Raw genomic sequence first — 22,462 nt, 5'->3', positions numbered from 1 at the left:
AATGCAGTTTTAGGCAGAGGGATAGTGTCAAGTCAATGAAAAATGATAGCATCACTTTACACCATGCTGGTGAAACCACACTTGGAGTACTGCATCCAGCTTTGGCCACCCTCCCAAAAAAACGTTGAGATCCTGCGAATGTGTATAGAAAAGCAACAAAGATGACAAAGAGCTTTGAGGTTAAATCATATGGCAAATGGTTGAGGGAGCTAAATATGTACAGCCCATCAAAGAGAAAGATGGTGGGGACATCAGAGGTGGTATTCAGTTAGTTATCTCCAGTTCAGGCAAATCAGTAGTGGAGGCTATGGGAGGATCTGCCCACTCTCCCCAACATCATGCATGAATACTGCACATGCGCAGAAGGCAGTGAGCATGCACACATGGCGTGTGTGCTTACATTTGTGAACACACGTGGCTGGGGGAAAGGCCTTGGTGGCTGGAGGCAGAGGTCTGGTTCCTGTACTAGGACTCCCATGGTCTTCCCCACTCCTAAGGTACCCTATGTGCTTTTAATGACACGCATATTCGATTAACAAATGCTTTGGGGAGAGGAGGATGAGGCTTGTTCATTTAATGAGTTCCAATTAACAAATCCTTGGATTATTAATGTAATTAGAAGGCTCCATTACATTTGTAACTCAAGGATTACCTGTACTTTAAAAATGAATTTAAAAATCCTAATTTCTCTGCTAAACCTATGTGCCTAAGAATCTAGGCCACCTAACATGAGAATGAATTTCAACTGATCCAGAATACTCTATTTACATGACAAATGTTTAATGAAAAGATCTTAATTTAACAAAAATCAAAAATAACAAAAGAAATGATATCCATATTAAACATACTTTCCATTCAAGGTGTTTAACGTCATAAAATCCACCCATCTCCACAAACTGACGGATGAATTCTAATGGTGGCTTGGATCCATATTCTTCTGTGATTGGTATGTTCAAATCATCAATAAACAGTAGTGTCTTGAAATAAGTAAAATAAAAACCAAAAATGCTTATCACAATTGAAGTATATTAACAAAAACATGAGACATTTAATTTTTATCTGTGGTATTTTTGTTTTTACATATAATAAGTATGATCCATTATGCATATATATCAAGGCATTGGTCTAGAAGACCTCCAAGGTCCCTTCCAACTCTGTTATTCTATTCTACAGTATATATTGTATTCAGTCATTGAAAAGGTTGCTTAAAAAATCACCCTAAATCCTAATAATTGGCTCCAACAAAGAGTTTATTATTATCTGAATTAGGATTGTTTGCATTTGATGGGACTATTCTACGTAATAGGTTTGCATGTATTCTGTTTCAGTTTTCACTACTAATGAAACATATTAAGTAAATCCATTTCTTGTTCACTTTTCCAGATGCAGCTGGTAATATAATTGAGCAGATGCCTAGAAATTTTGAAATACATGTCCAATTGCAATCCATTTCCTTCTCTCTCTCCCTCTCCCCCCTCTCTCTTTTTCTCTCTCTCTCTCCCTCTCCCAAAATTCTTTTTGTATTGTTGTTTATTTTGTATAACTCTTGTCCTGTTTTCTTCCTCATTTCTTTCTGTATAACACAGGGATAGACAATTTGTTCTAGGCTGGAGAACACAACTTGCTTCTTGCAAGCTAAACTTTCTGATGCTGTCAGTAAAGGAGGATGTTTGAAACTTTTGATACTTTTTTGTGGCTTTCAGGGATTTTGCATGTAATTCTTGTTTAGCAACTATCTCATTTAGCAAATATCCTCAATTACAACAGTGACGAAAAACTAACTTTATGATGAAAAAGTCACTTTATAATTAATCCTACATTTATGACTTTTGCAGTTCTATAAAGCAACGGGAACTGAAGTAAGATCTTAAGCACCATTGCAATTTCAATTTAGTGACAATCAGTATAGGGATTTAAAAATGATAATAGAAGCAATACTACTCCCAGAGTACTCCCACTACAATTCCTACCAATGCAATATTTAAAACACAACTTTAAAAGGAGTCCCGATTGCATTGCTAAATTTTGCTGACAAATTCCAGTTGCATAATTTTAGGAACACCCCCCCCCCCCGCTGGCGGGGAATAAGGATGAGAATGGTTCATCTCAAAAATACCTCAAATTCCCATTTATTCAATTATTTTTTGTCAGGATTGCATTACTCAAAGATGTCTATTTTATTGTTGAATTTAAGCAGCATGTTCTTAAAGCACTTTGAGAGTTGTTTTGCTATGAGTTTTATTTGCTAAAAATAGATAGATAGGTAGGTAGATAGGTAGGTAGGAAGTTAGATAAGAAAGAGAAAGAAAGAAAGAAAGGAAAGAAGGAAGGAAGGAAGGAAGGAAGGAAGAAAGAAAGAAAGAAAGAAAGAAAGAAAGAAAGAAAGAAATAAAGAATAAATTGGGAGCACTGGAATTAATTTGTTTTTTTTCTTCTAAAGTTTTAGTGGCTCCTATCCAGTAAGAGTAGTAATCATGAAACTGCCTCTAGAGACCACGAGAATCTGAGGTTCTTGAAACTTTTAAACGTTAATATGTTCTGTTTTTTGCTTTAGACTAATTGTGGTCAAATCAATTTTCTTTGAAATGAAGACTGAATAAACTGCTTATTATATATGTGATTAACAAATAAGCTTTCATTAAAGTTCTTACTTGTTTAGATTGTGGAGCACCCATGACATCTTTACTTCTCAGTATTAATTTCTGGGTGATCAAACTCTTCGTTTGAGCTGCACTTGTATGGGCACATAATTGTAATTTACAAATGATAGGCCCTGAAGATGGTTCTTCAACATAGGAATCCTCTCTTATTGAGCTGAGAGCTGAAACTTTAACAAATTGAATTGTTAGAATTTTACCTAATTTTAAATCTTTTTAGGGGTATGCAAAATATTTTCTGTTCAAGGTATTTCAAGCTAGAAACACCTCTGGTATATTCAAATGTGACACAAATATGTCAATGATGGAATGAAGCATTTTGACTATGAAAGATTGTAAGTTTAAAATATTTTTCATACTTCAAATTATTTTACTATTATCATAAATTTACATAAAAATAACAAGGTAAAATTAGCTATAATATAATTTATAGCTGTTACTAAATAACAGTCACAATAAGAATCAGAATCAAGTAGAAAATAGGCATTCCAAACCAGCAAACTTCACCTGCATTACTATTGCATTTAAGGCAATTTAACTGCTATTGATCTGATTTTCCTGGTTAAAATAGATGCGTAATACTTTTGCTAATATAACTACCATATATAGAATTCCTTGTTAGAATACCACTTAGATATCATTTTTTGTAAAACCAAAGAAGTAAAACAGGTTGAACTCAATTCTTAGTAATGTTAAGACTGGTTTATACCGACATATATGTATTCAGAACATGCATAGGAGACATATTGTTTCCTATGATTATTAAAATTTGTAATCTGAAATGGCAGAAAGATTTTGAGAAATAAATAAGGTACTCTGCACAAAGCAAAAGAATAGAATCAGTTAAAAATTTAATAGTTAAACTTAGTCCATGCCAGTCATGAATTTTCTTCAAGATTCTCAACTTTGAGAATCATGCTTGGAAAACAACCACCTTTGATTCAGGTGGCTGTATCCTAAGCTAATATATCAATGCTTTAAAAGACTTGTAAGAAGGTTCAAAAGATTATGCCATAAATTAATTTCCTCTTCTATATTATTACTGTATTATGTTATTAATCTTATTTACACTATTTAAAACCTTATGGAGTCAATTTAAAATTCTTATAAATTAATTGGTATATTAAGCTGGCAGTGAAAGACACCAACATGCTCTCTATATGTACTAAAAAATCCAGGTGTGCATAGAGAAATGAAATAAAGTGAGAGGAATAAAATCCCTAGCTATTTTATGGAACCATTTTTTTATTTTCATTTACATTTGGTCAATCTTAATCTCTTTAGTGAATTCTTTTCTCATTAAGGATGTGATTTCAGTATTTAACATTAGGCATAATTTGGAATTTAAAGATCTTATTCCTTTAAAATGTAATATATCATTTAAAAAAGAAAATCTATCCCTAAAACATTTTCTTCTTTCTTTAAAATCAATTACATACGTAATTCTTTGGTTGAAGAATGTGTTATTTTCCAAGAGCTACGAAACTGATCTGTTTTCAGCATACTGTTGTTCCTCATCAAGCTAGACAGTAAAATATAAACACAGATTAAGAAAACACAAGATTGCTAGTTCTCTCACAAAACCATCGAACAAAAATGTGGTTGGAGTTATTACTTTCTAGAATTTTCCAGTATATTAAATCTGAACTATTGTTACTACACTATTGTTTATTTATTTATATAGATAAGTCATCAACATTAACAAATTTATTCAAAGAAAATATACCGAGTCATATCAGGATTGGCTGACTGTGATTTAGCTTTATATAAGCTCAGTGACTCCTCCCATGAATAGAAAAGTCATAAATCAAAAAAGGAGAAAAAATTGGAGACTAGAGATGTAGATATAAAGGATTCAAAAGTCTTCCAGTCCTCTACTATGATCCCAACCAGACTCAATTAAAAAAATGCCACTGTGAAGAAAAGTTATATTCTCACTTGTTTTACCATTAACATACTAGTCAGGTATTGCTGAAATATTTAAGATCAATATATTCAAGAAAGAGCTTGCATTCTCCTCTAAATTTCCTAGCAGTTACCTTGACATTTTAGACTGGTTGTAGTGAAAAACCTCTCCTAATATTGTTTTCTTCCTTATATTTAATCCATCTTTTTGGAGTCTTTCAAGCATATTATCTATCATAATAGTCTTTCCACTGCCAGGATCGCCTAAAATTATAGAAGAGACTATCAGGCTTCTCTATTTACAATGAAGGAGATGAAGAAATTATAAAATTTGTAATTCCAATGAATAGAAACATTCAGCTGGATTTATAATTAATTTTTAATTTGTAATTAAGAAAACACATTTCAAATAAAAGAAACAGCAAAATTATCTTAATTGAAAACTATTCTAACAAGAATTACTAATGGGAAATTAATATTGTATGTATACATTGTAATTTATAATGTATTTTCAAGTAAGCAAAAGATCAAAATGCATTATATTTTGTACATTTATTATGCAATATAAGTTGTGGGTGTTAGAGCCATATTCCATCGTTTATCTTGCATGAGATAGAAATTTCCCTTTTAAGGTTGATATGTAGTTTGAGGGTTTTCCTGGACGAAGCTCCTGGTTGAAGTGGATATTCAGCTGGACCAAGAACAATTATGTACCATCTGGTGTACCCGTTGAGACCTTTTCTAGATTGGGACCTTCAGACAGTCATTGATGCCCTAGTCACATCACAGCTTGACTACTGCAATATACTCTATACTCTATTGAACTGCCCTTAAAGACCCCCTGGAAACTTCAGTCAATCCAGCATGAGGAGGCACAAGCAATAATGGGCTTTCCTCGTTATAATCATGTAGCACCTCATCATAATCATGTAGCCCCAAAAGATTGAATAATGCATATACTGGAAGACATGCTATTACAGGCCCAAAAATAAGCAAATTGATCCAGCAACTTGTTGCATTATTAGTTTGCTCATTATAGCACGTAAACTTTATGCAAGGTACCCTTTAATTAAGTAAAGTTGTTACAATATTTAAACTAATACTAACAATAATTAAAGTGTTTTAAAATAATGAAATTATATTTTAAATAATTAAATTGTTAAAAATTAAAGCTAAAAATTAGAATTATTATCAGTCAGATTTCAAACAAGGCTAGATATTGGTTCATCTTGTGTTGATTTTTCCATATATTGTACACTATATTTTTTAAAAAGGATTCTAACTTCCTAAATCACCTGATAACTTGATAACTATGTTCTGCATGAGAATTATATAACAATTCTCTTAACAATATCAATAGGCTCAAGAAGAGCAATTCAAGCCCCGCTCACTTACTGGGAGGAGGAAAGTTTCCCAAGAAATTTAGACAGTATAAATATAGCTTGTAAATAAATGGAATTTAAAGTGATTGGATTAAGTGACTCATAACTATGTTATATGCTTACAACTCTTGGACTCCATATGTCAAATCTGCTATAGAAATTAGCTAAGATTTTTTTTGCGGAGGGGGGGGCAATCTTAACTTTCCATGTGTTGAAAATAACAATTAAATTCCAACTAGGCTCAGACAATGGAAAATACTATGTTTTACAGTTCTTAGATTTATTTAAAAATTTCAGTAAACTAGCATAGGCATTATAACTTAATTGCACAAGAGTTCTATAGTTCTATTATTTCAAATAATAGAATGAAAATATTATACTAGAGTAATCCAATAATTAATTGCAAGTATTTGTACAATTTGTATTTGTATTTGTATTTGGTTTATTTGTATGCCGCCCTTCTCCAGGAGGGACTCAGGGCGGCGAACAACTCAAAGGGGAAAGGGAACATAAACAACAGTACACATAATTAAAATACACAAAAATCACACAGCCATACCAGTCGAGAGGGGAAGGGAACTCATCAACCCCAGGCCTGCCGGCACAGCCAGGTTTTGACGGCTTTCCGGAAGGCCTGGAGAGAGGTGAGGGTCCGGATCTCTGCGGGGAGTTCATTCCAAAGGGCCGGAGCTGCTACAGAGAAGGCCCTCCCCGGGTAGTAGCCAGATGGCATTGGCTGGTGGACGGAACCCGGAGGAGGCCGACCCTGTGAGATCTGACGGGTCTTTGGGAGGTAATTGGCAGCAGGCGGTCTCTCAAGTACCCAGGTCCAATACCATGAAGGGCTTTATAAGTTATGACTAGCACTTTGAAGCGTATCCGGAGACCGATCGGTAGCCAGTGCAGCTCGCGGAGGATAGGTGTAACGTGGGTGTACTGAGGTACACCCACAATCGCTCGCGCAGCTGCATTCTGGACGAGTTGAAGTCTCCGAATACTCTTCAAAGGCTGCCCCATGTAGAGCGCATTGCAGTAGTCCAGTCTTGAGGTCACGAGGGCGTGAGTGACTGTTGCGAGTTCAGGTAGGGACGCAACTGGTGCACCAGGCGAATCTGGGCAAATGTCCCCCTGGTCACAGCCGACAGGTGATGTTCTAAAGTCAGCTGTGGGTCCAGGAGGACTCCCAAGTTGCGCGCCCTGTCTGAGGGGCATAAATTTTCACCCCCCAGCCTGAGTGATGGAATACTGGCCAAATTCTTGAGAGGAAAACACAACAGCCACTCAGTCTTGTCTGGATTGAGTACAAGCTTGTTAACCCCCATCCAGACCCTGACAGCCTCCAGGCACTGGCACATCATGTCAACCGCCTCACTGAGTTGGCACGGGGCGGACAGATACAGCTGAGTATCGTCCGCATATTGATGGTATTTGATCCCGTGCCGTCGAATGATCTCACCCAGTGGCTTCATGTAGATATTAAACAGAAGGGGGGATAGGACCGAACCCTGAGGAACCCCATATTTCAGGGGCCTAGGGGTCGACCTCTCTCCCCCAACTAACACCGACTGCGACCTGTCCGAGAGGTAGGAGGAGAACCACCAAAAAATGGTGCCGCCCACCCCACCTCTCATAACCGTCGCAGAAGGATACCATGGTCGATGGTATTGAAGGCCGCTGAGAGGTCAAGGAGCACCAGGATGGAGGAATGACCTCCATCCCTGGCTCTCCAGAGATCATCGGTCAGTGCGACCAAAGCGGTTTCCGGGCTGTAGCCAGGCCTGAATCCAGACTGAAAGGCGTCCAGATAATCGGCTTCATCCAAGGACCGTCGGAGTTGAGAGGCAGCCACTTTCTCAACAACCTTCCCAATGAAGGGAAGGTTGGAGACTGGACGGTAGTTGTTCAAACTAGCTGGGTCCAATGATGGCTTCTTCAGGAGGGGTCTTACCACTGCTATCTTCAATGCCGGTGGGAAGAAGCCCTCCCGAAGAGAAGCTTCCACCATCGCTTGGACCCAGCTCCACGTCACCTCCTTGCTGTTCGCGACCAGCCAGGAGGGGCACGGGTCCAGTACACACGTGGCAGCACTCACCGCTCCCATGGCCTTGTCCACTTCATCAGGAGCAACAGGTTGAAAGTCAGTCCAGAAGTGGTGTTCAAGACCTTCCCCCGGTACCCTGGCTGTCTCTGCGCAATTGGAGTCCAGGTCCATCCGAAGCCGAGCAACTTTGTCCCCGAGGAACTGGACATATTCCTCTGCTCTACCTTGTAAAGGGTTATCCGCAACCCTCGTATTTAGGAGGGAGCGGGTCACCCTAAACAAGGCGGCAGGGCGAGACTCAGCGGACGCTATCAGAGCGGCAATGTGATTGTTCTTAGCTGTCCGTATTGCCGATAGATATGCTCCGATGCAGGTTTTCAGAAGTGCTCGGTCTGACTCGGATTTACTGGCCCTCCAGTGGCGCTCTAGGTGTCTCTTTTGGTGCTTCATCTCCCGGAGGTCCTCGGTAAACCAAGGAGCCCTCCTGGATCCACTGCTGCGGATCGGCCGTAAAGGCGCAATTCTGTGGAGAGCCTCAGATGCTACCGAGTTCCAAGTAGCAACTAAGGTCTCCACCGAACTGCGGGTGAGAGTATCAGGCATAACGCCAAGCGCCATCTGGAAACCCTGAGGATCCATAAGACCCCTGGGGTGGAACCACCTAATCGGTTCCTCTTCCCTACAGCGGGGGATTGGTCTCCGAAAGTCAAGCCTCAGTAGGAAGTGGTCTGACCATGACAGGGGCAAGATCTCACAACCCCCAAACCAAGATCACAACTCCACTGCTCCGAGAGAAATATGAGGTCGAGTGTGTGACCCACTGAGTGGGTCAGGCCCTGAATTACTTGGGTCAAGCCCATGGCTGTCATGGAAGCCATGAACTCCTGTGCTCCATCAGAGTGTTCGCCGAGCGAAGGCAAGTTGAAGTCCCCCAGTATCATAAGTCTGGGGAACTCAACCGCCAGCTCGGCTACTGACTCGAGGAGGAAGGGGAGGGCTGTTGTCACACTGTTGGGAGGCAGGTACATCAACAACAAGCCCACTTGACCCGCAAGGTCCAACTTCACCAGCAAGGACTCACACCCGACAAGCTCCGGAGCAGGGATCCTACGAGGAACTAAAGACTGTCGGATAACAATGGCCACTCCTCCGCCCCTTTCCTGGGGTCGCGGTTGATGAAGCACCTGAAAACCCTCTGGACACATTTCTGTGAGGGGGACTCCTCCCTCCGGGCCCAGCCAGGTTTTAGTAATACATGCCAGATCTGCCCCCTCGTCTGTAATTAGGTCCTGGACGAGGGGAGCCTTATGAACCACAGATCTGGCATTTAGCAACAGCAACCTGACCAGGGTCCTGATTACTCACACCATCTGGCCTTGGAGTGGAACTCACAGGGCCGGAAGGGGGGATCCCTCGAATATAGGGAACCCTCCTTCCCCGGTAATAGCTTGCCCTGGTTCCCAACATATCTGCCCCTCCCCATTATGACCCCAATGTTCTGGCCCACTCCCGCACCTGTGGTCCCTTCACCCTCTCCCCCAGCTACCGGGTTCATCGGCAGGCCCTTCGACACACACAACCAAGGGCCGGGACCAGGCCCGGGGCCCCCTAGCACTTCTGCCAAAGCACTCAGTGCAGGAGGTCCCAGCTAAACTCCCGGCCCACCAAACACACCCATGCATACAACCGGTCAATCCCCACAATACAAGTTAAAAACAAAAAACAGCAATATAATAATAGAAGTGGGACATTCAGTCAATCACAGTCATACCATACACTCCCCATACATATAAATATAAAAATTAAATAAAAATTTACAAATGTATAAAAATTAAGATTATGATTATGATTATGAGCCTGCACAGTCCAGCCAATTGTATAGTCCAAAGCGGTTGGGAAATAGTGTCCAAACTTCCCAAGAAATAGATATCCGGAGTCCAAGGGTAGTGGGACATGAAATGATAATTCACAGTAGTCCAGAGCGAATTCAGGCAAGTCTGAAAGTCAAGTGGGCTGCAGGCAGTACAGGATAACGGCAAAAGTTGAAGGGCCAGCCGCAGGAGACGGCGGCCAGCAGCACTCCCTCCCATCGGGGGCAAAGAACACCCGGGAGCCAGGGATAACCCCACGGTAAAAGGGGGGGGAGAACTCCACTCCCAGCTGTACCGTGACACTACCCGTGGAAGCAGCCCATCGGTAGGCCATCAGGCTAGTGACCCCACCCCTCCCTCACCCTAATCCTAACCTTATCCTAACTATATCTTAAACTAACCCACCCTAAATTCTAACCTAACCCTACCCTGTCCCTACCCTGACCCTACAGCGGCACAAACAGCAGAGGAGGCATCAGGCAATCCCAGGGGGGTCATCCCCCCCAGCAGTCACCGATAGCAGCTCCCACGGCAGCCAGACGGTTTCAGCCTGCTCTTCCAGGTTCCACGGGTGTCTTCGGCCCCAGTGGTCGGGAGGCCACCGTCCGTCTCTCACCACAAGTGGCCCAACAAAGATTTGCAAAATAAGGCCCACAAACTCCACAGCATCCAGAACAATAAGGCCACAATCTTCAAGCGGCTAGACTATGATGTTGACAAGTGGCCTACAGAAAGGTTCAATTTTCAGCAACTCACACGGAAAAGCCTCGGCACTCCTGCCAGCCACGGCATTCTCAGGTGGCTATGATAGTTGTAGCAATCAAGTGAGGGGACCCGCTCCTGACAGCTGGGCTATAGCGGTCTTTCAGGCGCCGCTCACAGCAATCACGACGCTCCCAGCTGGTCTAGAGTCCCAGCGAACAAATAACACCTCAGGCAAGGTCTCCCAGTCAGCTGAGCCGCATTAGTTCTCACAATGCCGGCTACAGCGTCTTCAGCGTCTTTAGCACCTTTAAGCAAAGTTCAAAGAATAATGCCACCTCACACCCGCCCCAAACACCTCGAGCACTCTCCACGCTAAGGCAGGAAACAGGTCAAACTCAGCTCGGCTCCACTCCTGCTGGGAATAGCCGTACGTGTGAGGGGGGGGGGAAGACGGCCAGTAAGCCGAAGGTCATTCGCAACGCCGTTCGTAAACGCCGAGAATGCTGAGGAATGCTGAGGAACGCCGGAGTCCGTTTCAGAGCCTCTGGATAAGCCCCTGGGTAATGCTTTTTTTAAAAAATTCACTCACCACTCCCAGGCTCAGCCCAAGCTCTTCTCTTAGATCCCCCACTGCTTAGATCTGGTAAACAGCGGGGGAGGGTTCAGTTCAGGACAGTTGAACGCTCTTCTCAGCCGGAGCGAAAAGCTCAGGCAGCCATCTTCCCAGTGCAGGCGCCTTCTAGTGCCAACTTTAGCCATGAACTCCATCTGGGTGACTTTGAGCCAATCACTGGGAGAGAGTGAATTCTAGTACTGCCTTAGCTATGAAAGACATCTGGGTGACTTTGGGTCAATCACTCACTACAAGATAAGAGTCTATTTTGTTTTTCAATACTAAAATATAAACTTACCTATAATCAGTACTGGATGTTTTGACAATAAAAGAAGACTTGCTAGGAAGCTGTGACGAATTGTATCAATATTGGGAATAAATGTAGAGGCCTCCATTTTCTTTTCTTGATTTTCTAACATGTTATTATCACTATCAGAAAGATCTGATGTCTCTGAAGTTTAAAAGGTTACAATAATTACTTTAAAATATCAAAAATTGTTAAAATATTATAAATCATGCCAGATGAAAAAATAAATAGATGACAGGTTGGAAAGATCAATTAGGCTATGTCATTCAACATTGCCAGGAAAAAAAAAGTATTTTAATATTGCCTTTTAGCCTTCAAGTCACTGAACAAGCAGGAAAAAGGAGGGCAGAGATGATTGAAAGTACAGATAAATAGAACCAGATGGAGAAATTATATAAATCCAGTAAAAATTTACTAATTAGAATTAGGTAATATTGATCTTTGTGAGGCACTTATATTTGCTGAAGTCATAATGGCTGTCTATGAATAGAAAAGACATTCATCACAGGTTCTTTTTACAGATGATGACAATGACATTTTCAGCTTAGTGGCTCAAAATTTACTTTTATGTCTAGATGACTATTCTCAATCATACAGTATTATGCTTTAGTTTCTAGAGTTAGGCTTTGGCATCTAGCATTGATCTCTGAATATATTAGCATTGTTCTCCTTCCAAACACTGAGCGTCTCACTTAATCTCTCAGAAATGTGTGTTTCTAAACTCTAAACTTATTCCATGTTTTCCAGGACTTTCAAAATAATTTAATAAAATGAAGCAGCTACAACTATACTCACCTTTCTGGATAAGAAATTGTGTGCTAGGAACTAAATGTCCCCATGGTTCAAATTCTCCTGTTTGTAAATCCACAAAATAATCAAAAACAGTTTTATCTCCAGATGGCATCTGAATATCTGAAAGTTCAAAAAATGGAAGGCATGTTTTATTATATAAAGTGTAAAATTAATGTGTGAATAGTGCATATTTTCTATAAAGTATATAGCAGATATATTTCTGTCATATAACCCTACCCTACCCACTCCTTGCACTGGCTTGAATGTATATAGATTCAAAGCAGGGAGACCAAATAAATGTGGATCTTAGATCCTGCTAAGAGCTGTACTTATGTCCAAGCAAGCTCAAATACAGCTCCCCTTCAGATTTTTGGAGGTGAAACCAGAGGTGGGTTCTTTTTTTACTTCTATGCATGCATGCACGCACGTACCCAAAGCGCATCTCTGAGTGAACCGGCAGTAAAAGCCAGAACCCACCCTTGGGTGAAACATTTACTGTGTGCATATGAACATTCCTGAGAGCAGGAGTCTGACCTGAGTGAGGGTTAACAAAAGTGTATTAGAACACAATATAATTATATAATGTTACAACAAATAGGAGTTTAATATTTAGGAAACACATAGGCAAAGCTTAACATCTAGCTTGCTACAATCTAGCAGGAGAAGAATCTAAGAGCATGTCTGTTGTGCCTATGTGCCTGGGAAGAAAGGCAAAAAGGAGTGTCCTCAGATTAGCATTATTTTACTCTAAAAGCATATAAAGAAAGGACACAACAGTAAACTCACAACTCTATAAGCATGTTTCAAAAACTTTCTTTAAAAAAAAATCTAATTACATTTATATTAATGGTTCTGTTGCTAATTGGTAGACTTCTCATATGTGTATTCATATTTCAATAATGCTAATTTAACTAAATTAGTCTATGCGTTGCTGACAAGCAGCAACTTCCAAGGCTTTTCCCCTGCCCTATTAACATCTTTGTAGAAAACGAAATTGAATCCCAGGTCCTCTTATATGAAACATCCGACATTTCCTGCATGTCTTCTCTTTCTCAGCTAGCTTATTCAATTGGAATCTCTTCTGTATTCAAAATTTACAGTCACATAGATGCATATGTACATGAGGATATAGAAAAGTATATATATTTGTCAGCTGCATTATTTTGGAAACTAAACTATGTAGTTCAGCTTCATTGGAATATAAAATTATGTATTTGGCCCTTTTCAGTTCCATTAATTTGTTCCTTAATATAAATATTTATTCAACTAATGCAATTAGAATATATACAATAACTATATTGTGAAAGCAGTAGAAATTTAGAACTTACTAGTAGGTGGTTTTTTGTCAAATAATTCCCGAACAAGGTAATTGAAGTCACATGTTACATGTGCAAGTTCATCTTGGCTAGTGTTTATATCAATGAGAGTTTCACCTTCATGTTCTTCCTCTCGTTTTAAAATTCCTCCAACAGCCCAAGTAAATGCAAATATGAAAATTTTCCCCAATAATATGAGCATTTTATTAGGCTCTTTTTCCCAAAACCATATCTCACCATCCCTGAAATTTATGAATAAAAAAGTTATCTTAATACAAACTTGTTGCTAAACCTCAAAAAGGATACTGTATTTATACTTTTGCAAGTTAATTTTTAAAGATCCTGAATATTTTATTAGTTATGAATGAACTGGCTTTTTACGTAACCTTTTGGTGAGGAAGAGCGAGATTCCACACTTTATTGACTTGCCATCTTTTGTGGTTTACTGATTTCATTGTAATCTGATTGTTATGAACTGCCCACAGCCACTGAGAGCCAGATGGTATACAAATTTTATAAATTATTGACAAAATCATTATCAGACACATTAACAAAATTATCATTAAAAAAGACACTGTATTTATACTTTTGTAAGTTATGTGTCTTAGACATAAGGTATAAAGATAGGCTTGCCATCTTGTATAGTTCCCAGTTTTATTGTAATTTGTTAGATTGTTATGAGCTACCAATAGTCATTCAGAGTCAAATGGCATAGAAGTTTAATAAATTATTGTTAGTGTTATTATTTTTTGGTCTGATATGATAGTTTACTATTTTGTCATTATTTTAATGAAGCAGTTTGGGTTAGTTAACTGGTATTACGTTTTTTTGCAGAAAATGAACAGAGTAGCATTATGTTTTTTAAAAACCAATAAAACATGAATGGGTGCAAAAAAAGAGGAAAAATCTCAAGTGATTAAGAATATACATGAATAGGAAAAAATATAAGGTGAGTGGTATCGATTGATGATTGCTATTATAAAGAACAGGAAGTTCCTGTTCGTATTGTATTGTATAAATATGATGTACGTCTAATTTTTGTGGGTGTGTATTTTACATGTTTGTTAATAAAAATCTTTTTTAAAAAAGAATATACATGAATAGGATTTAGAGTTTTTAGGTTGGTGAGGAGGCAGATATAGATAATAGATAATAGGATGTAGAAAATCATGCATGGAATGATTCGCCCCTCTTTCATTGTATAAGAATATTGTGTTAGACATTAAAACTAGATGCAGAGAGATTTAAAACATTGGCAAACAAATTGGTCAATGATTTAAATAGTTGAAAAGGAAACTAAGCAAATTCATGGAGGATCAGTGAGTCCTAGTCCTGATGGTTGATTACTATCTTCTAAATCATGGGAAGCATTCCTTAAACATCAGATGCTAGATAGCAAATGTGGAAGAGAACCCATATTTGCAAGCTTCCTGAATGCATGTAGCTGACCACTATTATACACCATGCTGAACTAGAAGAGCCATTAACCTATTTCAACAGGAATGTGAATAAGTGTTTATGTTCTCATAATTCATTTACCTTTTCTTCATTATTGATGGGACTCTTCCACTGAATGTATGTAAAAATTGTGGAGAATTCCTCTGGTTGGAAAAACTCACTGAGCTGCTTTGTCGTCTTTTCTTACCTTTAATATAATGTTTCTAATTATATATTTCTAATTATATATTTGAATACATTCTACAATTCAATTATACTTTGTTCTCTAACTGATTTTACAGTGAATTACAGTGAATACATTTTACTTTGATTCTAATCTACTTCAAACAGTAATTATTGGGAAACATCAAAATGTCATTGATAATTTAGAAATTAAGTCATGTAAATACATCTTCAGTATATAAAGTGTTTCAATATTATTTATATACATACACGTATATACGCACATACACAAACATGATTTCCCTAACATATTAGGATTAGTTCAGTTGCATTAGAAAATGCAATTTGCTTACATAGATTACACTAACCGTTTAGTTAAATACTCCCTAACATACGATTATATTTTCCCCATTTTTGCCACAATTCATTTTGCATTAGATATTAAAGAAACATGTAACATAAAACATAAAGGATAATAGTAACAAAATATAAGTAACATTTTCTGCTTTTTGTTGGAAATCCTGTAAAATCCCATCTTCCAGTTACTTTAACCAAAGCAAGGTGCATAAATGTGAGCAAGTTGATTAAATTGGTTTCAAGTCTTAAGGTGATTGGAATAACATTCACAAAAAGAAAACTTCCTGTTTCCTCCTCTATTACTTTAGCTATTTGGGCTCCTTGAAATTCCACCTTCCTTCATATTTAAAGAATTCTTTAAATTATATTTAAAGAAAGTTAATGAATAAATTTTAACATGTGTTATGTATGTATAATATATTAACTATCCCTTTCAAGTGTTAACTCTGAAAATTTCTTCTTCCATGTAAACTAGGGGTTATCAATCTTTTTTTCCTCGTGGTCTTCTTCTGAGTGTCATTTACATTTGTGATTCCCCTCATAATCATTGTTTGCTGGCAAAAATATTACTCTGGAAGTTTGTATTGAGCAATGCTATAAAAATTGAATATGATTGAGATATTAACTATCCATTTAAAAACTTTCATGCTTGGTTACATTGGGACTCCTCCCCCAAAATTTCTGCTGAATGGTAGGAAGATTTTTTTCTCCTACCCATGATCTGCTAACAGCTAACACTGTTTCAATCTTGAAGACTGCAGTTCCTAGTGGGGACTGCTGGAAAGTTAAGTCATCCATCCATCTTTTCCTTTTGGCATATTGTTTATTTTAATATTACCCACATTTTTGGAAGTTTACTTTTTATTTTTAAGTTAACAAGCTTGTTGAATGCTGATTTATTTTATCCCTTGCTGGACTTTATCTGGTTTTTTTTTTTTTTGTCTCTTTCTTTTGATTTATTTTTCTGTTTTGAATAACTCTTGTTCCTCCCTAAGAAGGTCACAGCATGTTCTTGGGTAGTGAAAGTGTTTTGATTTGATTTACATTAATATAAGACTTTAATCTCTTACTAACTAAGAGATTTTGCATTTTATTAATTTGCAAAAAAAATGGGGCTTATTTTGTTAATTTTCTTTTAATTTTGGATCAAAATATTCAAAAAAAAATTCTCCCTGCTTCTCTCTATTTTCTCACTCTGAGGAATATCACTTCAACACTATTAGATCTCTATCTTTGAAGAGTTTTTGGAAAACCTTTTTTAAAAGTTTGACAAAATAATAATGGCTACAAAAATGCCCAGCTGTTACACCAGATTTTCAAAAGGAACTTGGTTTGAAACTGGCAGATTCAGTGGGGAAGACTGAAAGAAATACGGATTTTACAGACTTAGGACTGAATGATAAGTGATAAACTGATTTCCTCTAAGAAGAGTGAAGGAGATTAGGGAATGGATTTACTACATTCAACTGGAAAACAATTTCGTCTGGACTTTTTTGGGAAGATAGATCGATTTTGGAGAATAGGTTTATTATATTTAACCAGACCACAATTATGTTAAGATGTTATTAAGAAGCAAATGAGGATAATTGATCCAATATAAATCAGAGTTAACTATCAGAATGATTTGGGATAGATAAGAACCATGGTAAACTTTCTATGAGATAGATAGAATAATAGTTTGTTAGCAGACGTCTTTGAAATTTTAATCTTATCTTTTGTTGTTATTGTAGTAGTTGTTCTATCTGTTAACTATTTTGTCATTAATATAGTAGATAATGACAGGCCAATAATTTGCAAATAGAATTATAAGTTTAAAAATTTCTCCTCCTATTTCACAAGGGGTGTGAAACTAGTGTTGCAACATATATAATCAGTATTCAAGTAGGGCTAATTATATATATATATATATATATATATATATATATATATATATATGTATGTATGTATGTATGTATGTATGTATGTATGTATGTATGTATGTATGTATGTATCCTTTTTAAACGACTTTTAAAATTCTTGTTTGTTTTGTTTTCTTTGTTTTTATAAAAACATTTTTTGAAGTTTTGTATTTTAACTTTTTTGAAAAAAATAAAAATTTAAAGTTAACTTACAATAACATTGATTATGGTCAGTGGATTTTTCTAATGGGACAACTATTCTTATTTAAATTATCAAATATGGTTTCTGATTCATTCTTCCCCTGCATTTCCCCAGTTATCATCTCCATTACTGAGAATTCTAAGAGTTCAAAGTGAAACATATTTCAAGGTACTTAGTATATACAGAATCATGCCATAAACATTTGTTAAAGTTTACTTACTGTCTTGTGATTCTTGATTTAGTTTTATTACATGAATAAATGAACCAATAATTCTGCAAATGTTCATTACTATCCCCAACTGATGTACAGGAAATGCCTGCATTTTCTTATGTTTATTTAGAAAAGTTAACCCTATCTTTATACTTGAGTGAAACAAACTTTCAAGATATTCAATACTATTTTTGGGTATTATTTCAGAAATTCCTTGCAGCCATGTTTTGACATAAGGCTCCCATCCCAAATCAGCAGGGTCCTGCAAATAAATAAAATACATAATGAGATGTGTGTTTGTGTGTGTGTATGTATGTGTGTGTGTATGTATATATATACATATATACATACATACACACACACATACAAATAAAGATTTCATTTAATTATTTGTATATGAAATATAGCATATATATATATATATATATATATATATATATATATATATATATATATATATATATATATATATATATATATATATATATATATATATATATATATATATATATATATATATATATATATATTTATCCAACAGGGTAATACACATACTAGGAACACATGTGCCATATTAATTCATATATATGATATACATATATCAGACTTCTGCAGAGACAAATATTTCCAAATATGATAATTAAAAGTACCCCAATTTCTTACATATATGCAGCATTATTACATTTATGCAGTTAAATAAACTAATACAAGGAAAACTGATCTGTAGAACTAAAAGTAGCAGGAGACAACTCAGTAAACATTCTAACCAACCTATGCCAACAAATCTGAATGGCTGATTGGAAGAGGTTAATGTACATTCCAATACCCCCCCGCCCCCCCAAAAGGAAACCTAACTTAACAGTGTGCAAACTGTTGCACAATATCCTTAATTTTACACACTAGCAAAATAATCCTTTGGCTCATCCAATGTAGACTTGAACCTTACATAGAAAAGAAGATGCCAGATGTTCTATCTGCCTTTTAAAAAGGCTACAGAACATGAAACATTGTTGATGCATGGTAGATAATCAAGAAAGCCAAAGAATACCAAAAAGAAGTTTATTGATTATTGAGAATGATTGTGTTGATCATGTCATGTTCTCAAAAAAATGGGAATCCTAAAACATCTCATGGTCATTCATGGGCAGAATATGGCAAAACAGCACTGGCTCTAGGCTGGCAACTATATGTGACAAAGCTACCATATTTTTTGGAGTATAAGACACACTCTTCCCCTCCCCCACAAAAAAGAGGCTGAAAATTTGGGTGCGTCTTATGCTACTAATGTAGCTTTTTCAAAGTTTTTTCTTCAGTCCTAATGAGGCACTAATGAGTGAAGCTATCTTCTGTGCTTTGCCTGCTTTTCTCATTGCTGCTCCATCCAATGTTAGCACCTCATTAGGGCTGAATAAAAGCTTCCAAAGCACAGTTGATCATCGGAGGGAGCAGCAATGAGAAAAGCAGGCAAAACACAGAAGATTGGAAGATCATTTCACTCGCAGAAGATTGGAAGATCACTTCACTCGTTAGCACCTCATTAGGACTGGAAAAAAAGCTTCGAATATTTTTACTGCAGTGTACTCACCCCTTTGGATACCTGTACATCTTAGTGAAGATTGGAAGAGTAGAGACAAACAAAATGGAGTCTGTGCTTTAAAAACAATTTCTCAAGAAATGAAAAATCTACTTCTCTCCAATGCAACACATTCTTTTGCAAATTGTGAATTTTCTTATTTAAGTATGCCCTTCTGTAACTTTTCTGTAAAGCAGATAATTTGCTAGTATTACTGCTCCAAGTTTCCAGAATAGAAATAACAATTATCATACTGGTTAATGATCTCAGATAGAGTTTAAATAGGAAAGTGTACTCCTTTTTGGTCCAAATAGACTTCTCACTTGCCTTCAATAATGATTGTTTGTAATGATTGCAAGTGGTTGTTAATCAGTGTGGCCTCACTTGGAATACGTAGTCCAGGGGATAAAAAGCATGCACACTCAAAACCAGCAAACATATGTGCTGAAGCTAACCAGACTAAAAATGCTAGCCAATTCTGGTAGGCATAATTTTTTTCTCTATTTTCCTCCCCAAAAACTAAGGTAAGTCTTATACTCTGAAAAATATGGTATAATACTATTTCTTTCAAACTATATACTGAATATACATTAAGGAAAGTTGGATTGGAAGAAGATGAATATGGTTTTAAAATTGAAGAAAGATACATCAGTAACCTGTGTTATGCTGATACGGGTACTACTTGATAGCTGGATTTGCAAGCCTTAGTACTGAAAGTCAATGGGCACAATAAGAAAACAGGACTAAAAATATCATAGATAGCCAAGAAAACAAACAATGGCTTATGAGGTTCTCACTTGAAGCACAAATGATCAGGTTCAAATTATCCTACTTATCAACACATTATACAAAGATCTAGTTCTCTAGAAAAGGCTCAAATGCTAAGAGAAGAAAAAGAATTGTAGCATGAAGGATGAACTCAGTTACAGTGGCAATGATTTTACCATTGGAAGACCTGAAAGATCAGGGTAGGGTTGATTGTCATGGAAAAAATTATATCTAAGTGGTCACTAGGAATTGGAAATAATTTGATAGCACATAACCAGTGAATTAAAGCTAAGAGACTGATATTTAAACTTTAGAAAGGACTTGCTGAGTTTACTTAGTTTACTAAGAGCAATTAGGTGACCATTAATGGCATTAGAAAGAATTGCTTTTTAATCTTTATTATTCCATCTCTAGAAATAAAATATAAGGTTACATACATAAAATTAGTGGACCAAAATTCTAAAATTATGCTTTAAAAATCAGGCTAGAAAATGGCATAGAGAATTAAAGGATTATAGAATAAATATCATGCAGTATATATTGATAATAAATAAGCTTTCTAAGATAATTTATTAACATTGATAACCAAATGAAACTAACACTGAAGCATGCTAATATTGTGTAAGACTACACTGAAGCTGCTATAACATTGATGGCAAACCTTTTTGTAAACGTGTGCCAAAATTGTGCATGCACGCATTTGTGCCCCACACCACAATGCAATGCACTCTGCCCACCTGCACTTGCCTGTTTTTCACCCTCCCCAGGCTCCGGAGGCTTTTCTGAAGACTGGGGAGGGCGAAAACTGCCTCCCACAGCCCTCAGGGAAGCCAGAAATGGATGGTTTCCGAACTTCCAGTTGGTCCGTTGGGGCCATTTTTCACCCTCCCCAGGCTCCAGAGGCTTTCCTGAAGCCTGAGGAGGGTGAAAACGGCCTCCGCCGGCCCTATGGAAGGCCGAAAATCAGTCCACTGGTGCACACATGCACACTGAAGGTGATGGCTTGCATGCCAGCAGATATGGCTCCACACCTGTGGCATGCATGCCATAGGTTCGCCATCATGGTGAACATCATAAAAAACAAAGCAGGCATGTAAACAAAAACAAAATGTCAGGAATCTTGTCAGAAAGGTGCCTTCCTAGAGGTAGATAAAAAGGAGCAAGTCATTAAAGATCGAAGGAGAAATGTCATCAGAAACAGACACAGGAAACTGGCACTGAGTATATACAATAACACCCCTCACATATCACTGATAACTATCACTGATACCAGAATCAACAAGGCAAGTATTTTGAGAATAAAATATGTCCTGAACTTCCTTCTCTCGCCTAACTTTCCATTGTTCTATATATGGATTTGGCATCTTTTATCCCTTTAGGTAATGCCTAATAGCCTAGTTAAAAGGCATGAGGCTAAGTAGGGATGTGGGGATAAGTCAGAGGTGGGCGAACCATTAGTGGCGGCAGTGGGAAGCTCTACCCACGCGCCCGGATGCTTCTGCTCATGCGCAGATACGTCACATGGGTGCATGTGTGCGTGCAAGCAAACCAGTAGTAAAATAAATTGCAACCCACCACTGGGATAAGTCTGTGTTTTTGACTGTGTGAGAAAGAGTGTATGTTGTAACCAGTAAAATTTTGCTATTATTTTAAATTCATTAGATTTCTGTGGATTCCAAAAAAAGCCTGATGTACCTCTGTGTTTGGTTTGAAAGTTACTTGGATACAATTATTTCTTAGATGTTGACCAGGGCTGTGTATCTTGTATGCTGTCTGGAAACCTAGACAGAAAGTGTGAAGGAGGGGAGGTTTATAAGATGTGCATGGCCCAATAAGTTGTTATGTGCATGAATGAGTGACCACAAACCAAACTTAGAAAAATGCATAGCAATGATTTGAATAAACACTTTGAATAGACTACATCAAACTAATTTACTCAAATGCATGAATCGAGACAAATCTGATTTGACAAAAACACTTTTGATTTATCAAATTTAGATAATTTGACAACAACACCCTATTTTTGAGCATCCCAAATACATATCTAGATGCAACCCCCATCAAAAATAGAATAGAAACGGATGAAAGGAAGTACAAGAAAGAGAAAGATACTTTCATATATGAGAATTTATCTGTAGCAGAGACCCTTGCAGACAGAGTGGTTGGGGACTGCCTAGTGAGTAACAGAAAGCAAACCCTGGACTCTCCAAATAGAAAGCCTGCTGAAGTTTATTTTCAAATATA

At 37.4% G+C, this 22,462-nt stretch overlaps 1 protein-coding gene across 1 annotated transcript in view; it reads right to left on the bottom strand.

The window, feature by feature from the left end:
- Nucleotides 1–22,462, bottom strand: part of DNAH14 (dynein axonemal heavy chain 14) — a 230,549-nt gene that overhangs the window by 87,939 nt on the left and 120,148 nt on the right. Inside the window, 9 exon segments of the mRNA XM_087718645.1 lie at nt 849–977; nt 2,652–2,827; nt 4,097–4,179; nt 4,703–4,826; nt 11,473–11,625; nt 12,277–12,393; nt 13,602–13,831; nt 15,129–15,234; nt 17,887–18,139. Coding sequence (XP_087574771.1) covers nt 849–977; nt 2,652–2,827; nt 4,097–4,179; nt 4,703–4,826; nt 11,473–11,625; nt 12,277–12,393; nt 13,602–13,831; nt 15,129–15,234; nt 17,887–18,139 — 1,371 coding nt within the window.

The sequence above is a fragment of the Thamnophis sirtalis genome, unplaced genomic scaffold, assembly GCF_051295495.1.
Source record: "Thamnophis sirtalis isolate CommonGarterSnake01/CBP01778 unplaced genomic scaffold, rThaSir2_p1.2 scaffold_6, whole genome shotgun sequence".
Lineage (NCBI taxonomy): Eukaryota > Metazoa > Chordata > Lepidosauria > Squamata > Natricidae > Thamnophis > Thamnophis sirtalis.
This window is presented reverse-complemented; position numbering and strand designations above follow the sequence as displayed.